General features: G+C 43.6%; 1 protein-coding gene across 2 annotated transcripts in view; it reads left to right on the top strand.

Moving 5' to 3' along the window:
* SLC38A9 (solute carrier family 38 member 9) overlaps positions 1-12702 on the top strand; it is a 115285-nt gene extending 102583 nt beyond the window's left edge. For both annotated transcript variants that reach the window (XM_040339458.1, XM_040339465.1), the window contains 2 exons: positions 4455-4544; positions 11763-12702. In XM_040339458.1, coding sequence (XP_040195392.1) covers positions 4455-4544; positions 11763-11928 — 256 coding nt within the window. In that variant the 3' untranslated portion in view covers positions 11929-12702. The remainder of the gene's footprint in view (positions 1-4454; positions 4545-11762) is intronic.
* The last annotated feature ends 3312 nt before the right edge of the window (positions 12703-16014 follow it).

The following is a 16014-nucleotide window of genomic DNA, read 5'->3' as shown; positions in this document are numbered from 1 at the left end:
GGTGGGACTCTGGGGTTATTTCTGCATAACGAGCCAGGAGCACTTCTTTAACCCGGGCGTAGCTATTGATATCCTGATCTGGCACGGTCCGGAAAGCATCAGAAGCTTTGCCTGACAGTTTGCCTGACAATATTGCAACCCACTCTCCTCTAGATATTCGGTGCAGGTTACATTGTCGCTCAAACTCTGCCAGGTAGTTATCAATTTCACAGTCCTTTTCATCAAAAGCTTTAAAAGCGCTAAACGGAATCTTCCTTGTGTCTGCTTTGCTGTACTCACTGTTTGGAGAATGTGCGGCTGCTTGTCGGACTGCTGCCAGTTTTAACTGTAGTTCTGCGTCTCTTATTTGTTTATCCTTCTCCGCTAACAGGTTCATCACTTTCAGCACCACATCCGCTGTTGGGTTCGGACCGAACCATGCTAGCTTCTCTCTCATTAGCTTGTTGGCTGGTGATTCCTCTTCTTGAATCACTGGTGTCTCCATCTCTTGTACTGCTGGCGTTGCTGCAATCCCGTCCTCCTGGTCTATCTCCATTAATTCTGCTATGATGACCCGCTTGGTTTTGTTGCTAGCAATCCTTCCACAAACTTCCAGTAGTTCTTCCAGTGTCTGCTTGGAATCCGGGTGTAAAGGGGAATAGAAGGGAAAATCCCGCTGCTGCCAACCATTTGTGACGGTATTAGAATGATATCCCCGTCAAAGTCTTCCCTTCTTCCCATAAAGATAATCACCCAATATTCCACAAGGGGGAATATTCCTGGAGTCGCCCCAATAAGCCACACATGCCAAGCTTACTGCTGGAACAACACACTTTAATGGTTTTCTTCTCAGCTTTTTATACAGTCCAAGACATTCAAGCAACAATGAAATCTCCACCCCCCTAATCACACACTAAGGCTAATTACTAAAACATTCTAGACAGGTAGGCACCGACCGACAATTATCATGTCTAATCACTGCACATTCCTTAAACAGCATAACAACAAACCACCTTCACACACTTGAGTTTCCTAGGCAGACGTTTCGTCTGCATCCAGTTTGACACCTATTAACACCTCTGAGCATCACTAGGTTGTAGACAGCGTTATCACACAATTAAAGGCCTTTCAAAAGCTAGCCTTATTTAACATATGAACAGTCTTTACAGAGAGAGATGAGTCACACATGAAAACACCTGTTGCCTCTAACACACAGACATTAAAATAGCAGGGAGAGAATTAGACTGAAGCATATAGGCAAAAAGTCCTTCACAGAACCCCCAAACATTATATATATATTTTTTTTATTCTAACACCCTAAAGAATAAAATGGCAATCGTTGCAATACTTTCTGTCACACAGTATTTGCGCAGCGGTCTTACAAGCGCACTTTTTTGGGGGAAAAATACACTTTTTTTTATTAAAAAATAAGACAACAGTAAAGTTATGCCAATTTTTTTTTATATTGTGAAAGATAATGTTACGCCGAGTAAATTGATACCCAACATGTCACGCTTCAAAATTGCGTCCGCTCGTGGAATGCCGTCAAACTTTTACCCTTCAAAATCTCCATAGGCGACGTTTAAAAAATTCTACAGGTTGCATGTTTTGAGTTATAGAGGAGGTCTAGGGCTAGAATTATTGCTCTCGCTCTAAAGATCGCGACGATACCTCACATGTGTGGTTTGAATACCGTTTACATATGCGGGCACTACTCAGGTATGTGTTTGCTTCTGCGCGCAAGTTTGACGGGGCGCGTTTTCTGGCTCCTAACTGTTTTAGCTGGCTCCTAGATTCCAAGAAAATTTGTCAAACCCTGTGTTATACTCACTGTGGAATCTAAGGGGTTAATCCTGCACATTGTGTAAAAAGGCTGTTTCATTCTGTTGTCTCTGTTCCTCCACTTCTTCCACATTCCCCAATCCATCTCCTCATAGTACCGAGTCTTGGGGGCACTCTGCACATGCTCAGTTTGGTGTGTATGGCTACAGATTTGCACAGGGCCAATCAGCATGGTCCAGACAGAGGGTCAGGGGTCATGCAGCCTCATAGGACAGAGAAGAGTGAAAACATCTCTTACAAGCTTTAACCAGGACACTGATGGCAGTCACAAGACTGCTATATACTGCTGATGAGAAAAGGTATTTAGCAGTTTATATTTACTAAAACAATTGCATTTCCATGTTCTGTGTACTGTGGGAGACCAGATATAGTGAATTTGGGGTCCTGGGTTTAGTAACACTTTAAAGTAGAAGTTCAGCCAACACTTAAAGTGGAGTTCCAACTGCAATCAATATTTTTTAAAACATTTTTAACCTTTCACAAGCATTTCAAATGGCATTGTAACACTCGCGTTGCCTTTAAAATTTGTCCCCCGATGTCCGGTTTCATCTGTAAAAAGAACTTTGATAACAGTGTTCTGGCTGTTTTCATTTTGCTTGTGGGCATGTGAAGCCCACAAGCATCCTGTTCTGGTGTCTTGTCACATTCGACTCCCCATCACAGATTGCTCCGGGAAGTGACGTTTCGTCGCCGCCATGTTGCTACACCCCACACCATTGCACAGTAATGATAGAGTGAGAAGGGGGCAAGCGTACTTCTTGTTACACCCACCGGAGATTTAGATTTCACAGTTATTTTCAACACAAACGGAGCTTATATTCTTAAATACAGTATTTGGAAATCAGACGGACTGTTTACATGTTCCATTTTTAAAGCACCAGCAAACCTGCTGACTTTACATGGTTGCTAATGTGACAAAACACCTCTGATTTTCACATTTAACATGTAAACAGTCCGTCGGATTTACAAACACTGTATTTAAGCATATAAACTCAGTTTTGTGTTCAAAATAACTGTGAAATTTAAAACTCCGGTAGGTGTAACAAGATGTCTGCTTGCCCCTTCACACTCTATCATTACTGTGCAATGGTGTGGGGTGTAGCAAGTGGTGATGGAACGTCACTTCCAGAGCAATCTGTGATAGGAAGCGGAATGTGACACTACACCGGGATAAGGTGCTGCTGCTGGACCAGCATGCACCGCTCGTTTTTTCCCCGATCTCGCACATGCACATTCTGTCATTGCAGCACCGTCAACTAATCAGGTTGCCATGTCAACGGGCGACGGAAGTGCCCGCCTCGTTGTGATGGCAATGAAGCCCTCGGCGCTGCCCACTAACTCTTGGGAAATTATGACACACATCTCCCAGTAGCGAGCGGAGGCGCCGAGGGAAGTGACGAAAGGAGCTGAGGTGATGGAGGCAGATTTCAATGGACCGCATAGCAACAGACAAAAAGAGGTAAGTAAAAAAAAAAAAAAGAAGAAAGATATGGAAAGCCGCACTCCAATTTCTTAAAAAAGACGTGCCCTTTATTGGGTAAAGGAAAAATGCACTACAAGTATCAGCAAAATGGAAACCCTATAGTAACTATGGGTGACATCACTTCCCTGGCATTTCTCAGCCGTTGTTGGTTCTCTCCTGCACACAACATCTGCTTTAGAAAAGCTATGTATAGTGAGTTCTTCTTTACAGGGCAAGATAGATTAGTTTTAAAATGAGGCTGCGAATAGATTTAGAGTTAGGTTCGACCTATTGCTGTAGTAAATATGAGTGAAAGAAGTCTTTAATTACTCACCTTTCCCACTGCCTGTGTCGTTGATTGTCACTTTGATTTTGCTAAATCCTGTGCTAAAATTTACTCTTTTGAAAGTGTGTCTTCTGGGTCCCCCTCAGCTCTCACTAGTTCTTCTCTATGACCTCCATCCATTACAGGAGAAAGTAAGTGATGTGTAGGGCAGAGGGGGAAACCAATGAGGAAACCCAGGAGATGAACACTCTCAAAAGTGTTGAATACCTTTCGAATGTGCAGGCCACAGGAAAGGTAAGTATTCACATACTTTTCTTACTGATGAAACTGGATTTAAGGGCCCTTCAGACTATGGCCTTGTATTAATGCACATGTGTTAATGCAACCTGTTAATGTGCTGCATTAAAGTAGCCCATTCATTTTAAATGAGCTGGCAGAGCACCTTGACTCCTTTTATTTTAAATCAAAACAAAAATGCATCATGTCCTATATTATATTATGTTCTATTACATTACATATTATATTGTTTATATTCTAAAATAAAAACTGACAAGTGTAGTGCATAAAAAGGAATGGCATTTTAATTTCAGATGCAGTTTTACTGGAGGAAAATAGACGTGTGTGAACAGGTCCTAAATCTGTACCAAATGTTAGGGTACCCACTTTCCAAAAGATCTATATGTTCCTTAGATATAAAGAAAAAAGTAAAAGCCTATTCAGAAGGCCTGCAATTGCTACAGGGATATGTGTGATGCAGTGTGTTGTACATTAGGCATTTATATATTTATATATTGGAAAATGTATATAGATACTTCTATCTAGACACTTAGAGATGTTTAAAACGTTCTTTATATATCTGTTTTTTATTTGTACATTCTTTTTTAGTATTCTACATGTTTTGGGACTCAACATAGCGGTTGTTGCCGTGGGAGTTGTTATGGCGAAATTATACCCCAACATAGGGGGAATTATTAGGTACGAGTATATACACTATACTAAATAAAATACTATATTACTATAATAAAATTATATCACTAAGCACAAGTGGTGTACCAGTTATGTATCCAAGAATACTATTCCCTGATGTTTATGCCCACCCTCATTATTTTTCTTGGTAACCATTATCACTAAGATGGTGGGGACACTTGTTAAGGTGATTGTAAATGCTTGTTTTTTTCCTATAAAAATAACAAACATGTTATACTTTTGCATTTGCGCAGAGCAGCCCAGTTCCTCCTCTTCTCAGGTCTCTCTGTGCTAGCTGAATTTGATTGACAGAAGCAGGAGCCAATGGCGCCGCTGCTGTGTATCAGCCAATTAGGCAAGAGAATATCAAATGGCTGAGACATTTGTGGACATTGCTGGACAGAGAGGGACCTCAGGTAAGTGTTAGGGCGCTGAGGCATACAGAAGGCTTTTTATCTTAATGCATAGAATGCATTAAGATAAAAAAACTTCTGCCTTTACAACCCCTTTAAGATGACAGCTGTCAAAATTTGTATCCCCCCCCTTTTTTTTTCAGGTTCTCTTGTGTTTTTTCATACAGTGCATAATGAACCAATGGTTCCATTGTAGTTAAACCCAGAAGAAGATGCCTGTCCGTGGGACACACCTAAATTGCTTGCCATCAGCTTTTGTTCATTACATAAAGAATCACTTGAGATCTTGGTGAGCATTTTGATGCGCCGGTGACATGCATCTTCTTCTCCCTTGATAGGGACATGGACAGCATTAGAAACTTCACAGAGGTGATAAGCTCTCCCCATCCTATCCAGTGCTTGTAGAAAGCTTTTAGCTTTAGCTGTAGTTTTAAAGGGACTCAATGTCACTAAATCCAAAAGCTAAAATAATTTTTTACCTCCAAAGAAGACATGTAATATATACCTCTTCTGCTAGTAGTCCAGTCCTGGATATGCTACCAACATATCCAGGACTGTCAGATTTATGGTTCTCTGATGCACTCAGTGGTTCTTTCCACTGGCCTTTACATCACTACTGTGTTCTGGTGTGACATAAAGGCCAGCAGATCAAACCACTGCACACAGTGGGGAACCAAGAAATTGACAATTTGAGATATGTCAGAGTATACAGATTCTTCAGCTGACATTTGCACTACATCAGAGACCTACAGTGCCAACAGGTGGGGAGATGAGTACCAAATGTATTTTTTTGCAGGAAAGACTTTATTTCTCTTTTGTTCATGGACGGACACAGCTCCAAATATTCTTGACAGTACGTTATGTTCCGTCTATCAGGAGAGGACTAGGCAGACATGTTAAACAGTTAAAAAACATGTAACACAGCAAAGCCGATCAGCACCACCTAGGGGGCGGGCCCTCTGGCCATAACCCCTCAACCTGCAGTCAGCAGCTCCGTTTTTTTCTGCCTAGCATAGGAGAATGACCTGGCTCCCTAGGGGCCCATTGGTCCTGAGAACTTTTATTTTTAAATTGTATTTGTATTATTTTTATTTGTTTTTTGATTCTGAGATCCACTATTAACTGCCGGCTGGGTGACAGGCTGGATAATATAGATCCTTGTAGTCTCCCCAGTCCGGCCATCGAGCATGATCAGACCTTTAGCTACGTGCGGGGTCAGCCATGACATACCCCATTGCTCCAGGGGTGGCCAGTGAGCTACTTTCTTTGGGGCTAACTTATGACCGGGCTACTACTGTCCGTGTCACGGTGGGCCATGGCCGACAGCCACTCCATACTGCTCGGTGGTGGGTCTGTCAGGAACGCATCCTGCGGTCCCCGCGGGACGGGTAAGTAAGGTTCCTCCTGTTCTGGCAGGATAGAGCAGCTGGGCATTCCTGGGGTGGTCGATTAGGGGGTCTCTCACCCTAGCTTTCCTCTCTCCCCATCCCTTCCCTCCTCCCCATGCATTGCTGGGCCTGCTGTTTACCGGGAGTCCCTGGAGGGGGGGGGCTCCGGATCCTGACTGTGGGTTGTGTGGGGTCCACTATTGGTGTGGGTGGTCTGCCATAAGGGGGGCCTCCTCTCAGAGGCCCAGTGTTTTTGCGGCCTTTATTTTACCTCAGAATTGCGCTGGCGGTATTTTCTTGTAGCTGTGCTGTATTTATTGCTAATACTGCTGGCGGACATTTTCTTGTAGCTCGCGCTTTTTTTCATGTGGCGAGCGGCGGCCATCTTGTTGTAGGTCTAGCACTGGTTTTGGCCTCTAGCGCTGAAAATGGTCATTCTGAACAGCGCGAATGGCACAGATCAATTAGGCAGGAGAATATCAGATGGCTGAGACATTTGTGGATATTGCTGGACAGAGAGGGACCTCAGGTAAGTGTTAGGGGGCTGAGGCATACAGAAGGCTTTTTATCTTAATGCATAGAATGCATTAAGATAAAAAAAAACTTCTGCCTTTACAACCCCTTTAAGATGACAGCTGTCAAAATTAGGATTCCCCCCCCTTTTTTTTTCAGGTCCTCTTGTGTTTTTTCATACAGTGCATAATGAACCAATGGATGGTTCCATTGTAGTTAAACACAGAAAGAGGTGCCTGTCCGTGGGACACGCCTAAATTGCTTGCCATCAGCTTTTGTTCATTACATAAAGAATCACTTGAGATCTTGGTGAGCATTTTGATGCGCCAGTGACATGCATCTTCTTCTCCCTTGATAGGGACATGGACATATTACATTTTCTTCTAGCCGCGCTGTTTCTAATGCAAATTACAGCTGGCGGCCATTTTCTTGTAGCTCACGTTTTTTTTCATGAGGTGAGTGGCGGCCATCTTGTTCTAGGTCTAGCTCTGGTTTTGGCCTCTAGTGCTGAAAATGGTGATTCTGAACAGCTTGAATGGCACAGATCACCTCAGAGACACTTCAGGCACACACTGTGCAGGTAAATAAAGCGGACCGCAGCGCTGAGCAGTGCCCGGGTCAGGGCGGTGAGTTCCTCTGGGATATAACCCTCGGTCTGTAGCAGCAAGGAGGGTGTGCTTTTTAGTGTACCTTGACTTAGTCCCTTAGTGGCTGTCAGGTGAACGAGGTCAGAAGCAGGCGTTTCTTCCCCAGAAATTCCTGTGATGGCAACTGGTGCCCCTGCACATGCAGTACCTTTGGACGCTTTGTCGACGGTCCTGGAGGCCTTTGTTGCCAGGGTGGAAGCGGTGTGTGGGCGTAAGGGGGGATAAAAAGCACCATCTCCCCCCACCATCTTCTGGGGAAAGCTCTGATTCAGACTCGGGCCTGGCTGTGGCACAGGGCCCCTGTGCTGATGTGTCAGAGGATGCAGACCAGGACAGTGAGGAAGACTCCGTGTCCGGGGCAGCGCAGGAGAAGGCGCTTGTTGGGGCACTTATCACTGCAGTATGGCAAACCCTCAAATTGGAGGATGCGACTGGGGCATCTACTGAGGTGCCGGTCCGTTTTGGGTCCCACAAGTCGACCTGCACTGCCAAGGTGTTTCCTTACGTCACTTATTTTGATAAGTTTATAGACTAGGAATGGGAACGACCGCAGAGGACCTTTGCAGTCCAAAAACGCATGGCATCCGTTACTTAAGGCCAACGGACGCATGGACTCCAGAGACAGAGATATAATTTTGGTATGGACTCCAGAGACAGAGATATAATTTTGCCCCTGTACAAATCATTAGTAAGACCTCATCTGGAATATGCAGTTCAGTTTTGGGCACCAGTTCTCAAAAAGGACATCGGAGAACTGGAGAAAGTGCAGAGAAGGGCAACCAAACTGATAAGAGGCATGGAGGAGCTCAGCTATGAGGAAAGATTAGAGGAACTGAATTTATTCACTCTTGAGAAGAGGAGAATAAGGGGGGATATGATCAACATGTACAAATATATAAGAGGTCCATACAGTGAACTTGGTGTTGAGTTATTCACGTTACGGTCAACACTGAGGACAAGGGGGCACTCTTTACGTCTAGAGGAAAAGAGATTTCACCTCCAAATACGGAAAGGTTTCTTCACAGTAAGAGCTGTGAAAATGTGGAACAGACTCCCTCCAGAGGTGGTTCTGGCCAGCTCAGTAGATTGCTTTAAGAAAGGCCTGGATTCTTTCCTAAATGTACAGAATATAACTTGAGTATTAAGATTTGTAGGTAAAGTTGATCCAGGGTAAATCCGATTGCCTCTCGGGGGATCAGGAAGGAATTTTTTCCCCTGCTGTAGCAAATTGGATCATGCTCTGCTGGGGTTTTTTGCCTTCCTCTGGATCAACTGTGGGAATGGAGTTGGGTGTATAGGATTTTACTGTGTTTTTTATTTTTGTTTTTTTATTTTTTGTGGTTGAACTGGATGGACTTGTGTCTTTTTTCAACCTGACTAACTATGTAACTATGTAACTATGTCTGTGATGCAGCCTTGGATACAGCTCCCTTACTTTCCAGAGCCTCAGTATCTGCTGTGATACTACGTTGCCTGATTTGGCTAAAATGCTGGTCCGCAGACCAAATTTCCAAGAAGGCTCTGGCGGATTTGCCCTTCCAGGGAGAGAGGCTATTTGGAGCCTCGCTGAATGACATTATTAAGAATGCCACTGGGGGTAAGAGCACTTTACTCCCACAATCCAGAAAAGGTAAGGAGCCACGCCATAGGCCATGGCCCTCCTTTTCTGCTTAGAAGCGGTATTTTCGTCAGTCTGGGCCCGCAGGTAAGCGTTCCCAGGCTGACATGGGACCAGCTGAGGGACAAAAGCATCCCTGGATTCGCAAGCAAAACAAGCTTGCGAACAAATCTGCGACAGCATGAAGGTTTGCCCTTGCCCGACTCTCAGGTGAGGGGTCGCCTTCATGAGTTTGCAGCTTGATGGACCTCCCTGCTTTACGACCAGTGGGTTTGCGAAGTGGTTTCATCAGGGTACAAGATAGAATTTCTTTCTTGTCCACCAAACGGATTCTTTCCCTCAAACCTTCATCTTCTTCCGGCTCCGCAGAGTGGAGACTGAGGGGATTCTGGTGATTCTCATTGCTCTGGATTGGCCCAGGCGTCCCTGGTACGCCGACCTCGTGCGCCTGGTGGCGGATGCCCCATGGCGGCTGCCAATGTGGGAGGACCTTCTGTCTCAAGGTCCCATACTTCATCCTGCTTTACAATCGCTGGCTTTAACGGCATGGCTATTGAAAGCAAGGTACTACGGGGCCGAGGTCTGTCGGATTTGGTCATCTTCTCGGAAGATCTACCATGGCACTTGGAAGGCCTACATCTCTATGTTCGAGGAGATGGAGTGGCGTCCACGGGCATATTCGATTTTCAGGGTCCTGCTGTTTATGCAGCGAGGAGTGGATCAGAAACTTGCCTTAAGCACCATTAAGGGACAGATTTCAGCCTTGTCTGTTTTCTTTCAACGTCCCATGGCGACCCATTCACTGGTGGGTTACGTTTGTACCAGGGGTTCGACATGTGATTCCCCCAATTAGACCACCGCTTTCTCAATGGGATTTAAATCTGGTGCTCTCAGTTCTTCAGGAACCTCCCTTTGAGAACATCAGAGAAATTCCTCTCTTGACGCTGTCTCAGAAGGTGGCCTTTCTGTCAGACGTGTTTTCTGAATTGTCGGCCTTGTCTTGCAAGTCACCATACTTGGTCCTTCATAAGGATAAAGTGGTGCTATGCCTGCAACCTTCCTTTCTTCCGAAGGTAGTTTCAGCTTTTCACCTGAATGAGGACATTGCTCTTCCTTCCTTGTGTCTTCGACCGTCGCATCCCAACGAGGCTGCGCTACATACTTTGGACGTAGTACGTGCTCTACGGGTGTACCTCTCTGCTACGGCTCTGTTCCGGAGGTCAGACTAACTGTTTGTGGCGGTGTCTGGTCCGCAGAAGGGCCTGGCGGTCTCGTGGGCCACCATTTCTAGGTGGATCAGGCAGACCGTCATCCAGGCCTATGCCCTTAAGGGGCGGGCGCCTCCCTTTCCTGTCACGGGGCATTCGACCAGGGCAATTGGTGCCTCCTGGGCTTTCCGACATCAAGCATCTGTCTCACAGGTGTGTAAGGCAGCGACCTGGTCATCTGTTCACACTTTCTCAAAGTTTTACAAGGTTGATGTGAGTGCATTTTCGGATGCTTCTTTTGGCCGTAAGGTTTTGCAGGCGGCTGTTTGCATTGAGGAGCTCTGTTAGTTTGGGGTGAAGTTAGGTCTTCTTTTGATTACTGTTCCCACCCCTCGTTTTTCTGACACTGCTTGGGGACGTCCCAAATGTCAAGATTTAAGGAGCTGTGTCCGTCCATGGACGAAAAGAGAAAATAGGATTTTTTTGTACTCACCGTAAAATCCTTTTCTCTGTCGTCCATGGACGGACAGCACCCACCCCTCCTTTTTACGTTTGTATTGCTTTTTGACGAACTGAGCTGCATGCTGCAGGGTGAGGGGTTATGTCCTGAGGGACCGCCCCCTGGGCAGGGCTGTTCAACTCTGTTAAAGTTACATGTTTTAAGATAACTAACATGTTCTGCCTAGTCCTCTCCTATGAACAGGAACAAAACCCAAATGTCAAGATTTAAGGAGCTGTGTCCGTCCATGGACGACAGAGAGAATGATTTTACGGTGAGTACAAAAAATCCTATTTTTCTCGTATGAAAATCATTAGTTCTGTTAACGTACGAGAAAAATTATGGAGTTTGTCCCTTTGGAAATTTGAATTAGCAAAGTCTGAATTGGATGTCAAAAGTTGTGTACACACTATATGAAGATTGGACGATCATGCCTCGTAGAGGATTTTTCTATCAATTTTCTCAGAGTGTACCCCCCTTAACTCTGCAGTCATTTAGCAATGATGTCCTGCATGCCTATAAAGTGATAGCCAATTTAGGGAGAATGTAAAAAAAAAAAATATATATATATATATACACCCACGATTGATCCACAGTTGATCTTGCAAAGGTTTCTATCCCAATAGTAGTATTGCAAAGTTGAGGAGCCAGTCAGTTAAAGGATATGTGTCTTTACATTGATAAAAATAGGCACCCAGGGACTTTCCAGCCCTCTGTAATGTTGCCCACAGGCATCAGTCCATGCTGGTCCAGTTATGATTGATCATATGTCTGTGGTGCTCCTTGAGAGGGGGGGGGGATAGATCAACATTGAGGAAGATTTTCTCAGCCAGTTGCTGATAAGACATATCCTAGTACTACTAGCAGTCCTCCCTCCTTATGCAAATAATGTTGTAATTGAATTTTAACAGCATTGTGACGATCTGATTTTGTCTTTCTAGGTTTTCCGGAGCTGCTTGCGGTCTTGCGTTTGTCTTTGTGTACCCTTGTCTGATCCACATGATCGCTCTCTATCGCAGCCAGCGGCTCAAGTGGTATTCCGTGGTCATACATACGTCTATCATCATTTTAGGTGTTGGGAACCTTGTTGCACAGTTTCTCATGTAAAGTTTAGATTATACATGTATGTCACCAGCTGCAATTTCTACAGACACTTCTCTGGAAGATGAATACAGCAGCTATGTAGCATGTCCTGTTCCAGCAGAAGAAAACACTATGGAAGAGATGGCACTGTGTTTTGTAAACCATTCCTGGTGACAGGTGTCACGCATTGCAGTTCATTCCTCAGTATTGTTTTTTTTTTTCAAATTATTTATAGCAAAACGACAAGGTCACTAATACGGCAGTAGAAAGTGCAAAGAAAATGTTGCATAAGTATGTACAAACCATGTTGGTTCAGATCTTTATGACATCAAGTATATATATTCAGCTTTATCACCTCAGAAAATGACTAATGTGAATCAAGTATTCCAAATATTTTCAACACATTTGGACCAAATGGTAAGGGAGTTGAAGGCCACTGAGGTGAACGGAGGTTAGCTGTGATCGGTGTACGGGAGTTAGCTGTGATCGGTGTAAAAGAGACGTGGTGACCGTTGTTGGTATGAGAAATCCCTACTCATTCAATTCCAGCTAACAGACATTTCCCTTCCTTCAAGAATATGAACATTTGCCGGATTTGCCATGTTTTATGAAAGGTATCCAGGGTTCTGTTTTGTGAATGGATTAAGTCTTCCATCCTCCTTATGCTTTCTACTTTACTAAAGTGGAACTTCACTCTCCCAGTCAACACTGGCTATTTTATATCCCTTTGCTGCTAGCATTAATGATTATATAGGAAAGTATATCATATTTACTTGTTTTAAACTTTTTATTTCTATTTTATTTTTCAGTTACTTCCTGGTTTCCAGGCCTAGGCAAATAATGCCCTATATCCTAATGCCCGCGTACACACGGTCGTTTTTTGTGATGAAAAAAAACGACATTTTAAAAAACGTCATTTAAAATGACCGTGTGTGGGCAAAACGTTGTTTTTTGTCTTCTAAAAAACGACAAAAAAAAATTCGAACATGCTTTAATTTTTTATGTCGTTTTTCAAAATGTCGTTTTTTGTGTCATAAAAAATGACCGTGTGTGGGCTAAAACGACGAGTTATGACGCGAGCTTGAATGGAACAGAGTGCCGTCGTATGTAACCGCGCTTTGCTAGAGCTTTTTGAAAAAACGATGGTGTGTAGGCAACGTCGTTTTTCAAAATGAAGTTTGAAAAACGTCGGGTTTTTTTTCATGATAAAAAACAACGTTTTTTTCCAAGACAAAAAACGACCGTGTGTACGCGGCATTAGAGTCTCTAGGTGGGGTTATCTCAGATAAGCACACCCTTCTGCCTGAGCTAAGGGAAGATGGATTCCAGGCCAGAATTGCTAGGGGGCGTTTTTCAAAGAGTTTTTTTTTGTTCCAGCAAAAAAATGCATTAAAACAGGGTCAAGTTTGCTTTAAATATTAAAAATCAATCAAATTTCTTTTTTTGGTTTGTGGCGCGCAGATGCAGTGTAGTTCCACTTTAACCACTTAAGCCCCGGTCCATATTGCTGCTTAATGACCAGGGCACTTTTTGAGATTCGGCACTGCGTCGCTTTAACTGACAATTGTGCAGGCATGCGACGTGACTCCCAAACAAAATTTACGTCCTTTTTTTTTCCATAAATGGAGCTTTCTTTTGGTGGTATTTGATCACCTCTGTGGTTTTTATTTTTTGGGTTATAAACAAAAATAGAGCGACAATTTAAAAGAAAAAAAAAAACAATATTTTTTACTTTTTGCTATAATAAATACCCCCAGAAAATATATATAAAAAAAATGTTTTCCTCAGTTTAGGCCGATATGTATTCTACATATTTTTGGTAAAAAAAAAAATCACAATAAGCGTCTATAGATCGGTTTGCGCAAAAGTTATAGCGTCTACAAAATAGGGGATAGTTTTATGGCATTTTTATTCATTTTTTTTTATTTATTTTTTACTAGTAATAGCGGCGATCAGCATTTTTTTTTTTGTTGCGACTGCGACATTATGGCGCACACATAGGACATTTTTTACACCATTTTGGGACCATTGTCATTTTTACAGTGATCAGTGCTATAAAAATGCACTGATTACTGTAAAAATTACACTGGCAGTGAAGGGGTTAACCTCTAGGTGGCGCTGTAGGGGTTAAGTGTACCTTGGGGAGTGATTCTTACTGTAAGGGGGCATGGCTACACGTGACACATCAATGATCAATGTTCCAGATGACAGGGAACACGATCAGTCACTAGGCAGAACGGGGAGATGTTGTCTTCAGCACCGGCGGCAATCGGGTCCGCGGTCACGGAGCCGCGACAGGGTGGCGGAAATTTAAAGGGGACGTACCTGTACGCCCATATGCCTGTCCGTGCCATTCTGTCAACGTAAATAGGCATGCGCTGGTCCTTAAGTGGTTAAGCCACATCTGGATGGACAGAAGAGACTCTTTTCACCAGCTGGCAGTATTGCTACTGGATGACTGGTGGACATCCTTTTAATGATTTGTGATGTAATTTCAGATTATTACCATAACAAAATGCTAGTTGTGTGGAGATGGGCAAATTAAAAGAAAATCTGACATCAAAATATGTAGAGGTCTTATTTAAAGTGTTTGGGCAAAACATAATAATGTAGTACATCTTTGCAATACATGTACATTTGCTTATGTATAGTTTCTTTAAAAACACTGCAAGTACAGAAACATACCTGTTGTTCCTGCCAGAAATTTAGTGAGCTCCTAAATTCCTTTTAGACACTGCCCCTGCTGCACCGAAATCCAAAGTGTTGTCAGCCCTAGCCCCAGTAGAGTTATCCATTGTGGACTACAGAACACCCCCTCCCCCCATGTATTATGGAGATTGAGAGGGTAGATGTTCTATAACAGATATAATATTCAGAAGGGAGAACTGGCCAAGGCTGATGGAACTGCTTGGGATTTCTGTCCAGCAAAGGCAGCGTTGTCCCCCAATAAGGAGGAGCTCACTGGGTTTTCTGGAAGATGAACAAGTATTTTTCTTTAATTGCAACATTTTTATAGCAACAAAAATTGCTTGTATTGCAGAGTTCTTCTTTTTTTTTATTTTGGATAGACATTTAAATAAGATTCTTTAGGAAAAGGGCAAACCCTTGTTCACATATGAAGGGAGTCCATTTGGTTATTTACAGACTATGCAAATTTCAGCTGGTTCCTAATGGACATATCATATTTAATGCCATGATATATACTGTAATTAGTAGATATCATCTTTTTGCTTGTTAGTCACTCACCAGGTTTCTGGTGGGGGCTGGAGTCCCCTCTCTTCTTGCTCATTTTATGTAAGTACTGTAATAGCTGAATGTTGACTTGTTATACAAACCATGTTTGTTTCCCCTTCCTATGATGATGTCTATTTCTTCTTCTGTCAAATGTGTATACCATGTGTATGGCCTGAACATGATATGCATCAACCATTGAGTCTTATTTTTTATTTTTTTGAAAAGCATATGGTGTGTGAACACACCCAAAAAACTCCACCCGGTGCAGAAAAAATGTGCACACACATAAAGAGTGTTCACAAAAACGTGCAGATGGGTGCAACGTCAAGTGGTCCTCCTGTGAAGAAATGACCCAAAACCCTGATCCCCCGGGGTGTTAGGCTCCAGACAGGGACTGAGGTACTGTGGTCCGAGCAACCGAAGCCGACAGGGACCCAACTTCCTCGGAGGGACTGCCGAAACAGAACCCTCCCAGTACTAGGTGGGGCTCCCCCGAAGGGAGACCCCATGAGAGCAAGCAAACTAAGCCAGAAGGCCATGTCCACCCACTCCCAAGACGTTCAGGGCTGGCCCGAGGACCGGCACCCTACTGATCACACAGTGAGACAAAACGTGCACAAACAAAAAAAGACAAAAACGTGACAAAACATAGGCAATAAATTAAATAAAGTGGGGGAAAGGGATAGTGAAGAGGAGAGTGAAAGAAGTGGTCATTGTGTTCAACAATGACCAGGCCCTCTGGCCAGGAATAAAAAAATTCCTCCGGTCCTAGCCAAAAGGCCTGAACCAGGTGCTAAAAAAAGTGTGTAGCTGGTGCAGTGACCGTGGTATCTTTAAATCAAAGTGTCCCTCACACACAGTGATTCTCAGATACCC

This window comes from Rana temporaria, chromosome 1 (assembly GCF_905171775.1).
Source record: "Rana temporaria chromosome 1, aRanTem1.1, whole genome shotgun sequence".
NCBI classification, from domain to species: Eukaryota; Metazoa; Chordata; class Amphibia; order Anura; family Ranidae; genus Rana; species Rana temporaria.
This window is presented reverse-complemented; position numbering and strand designations above follow the sequence as displayed.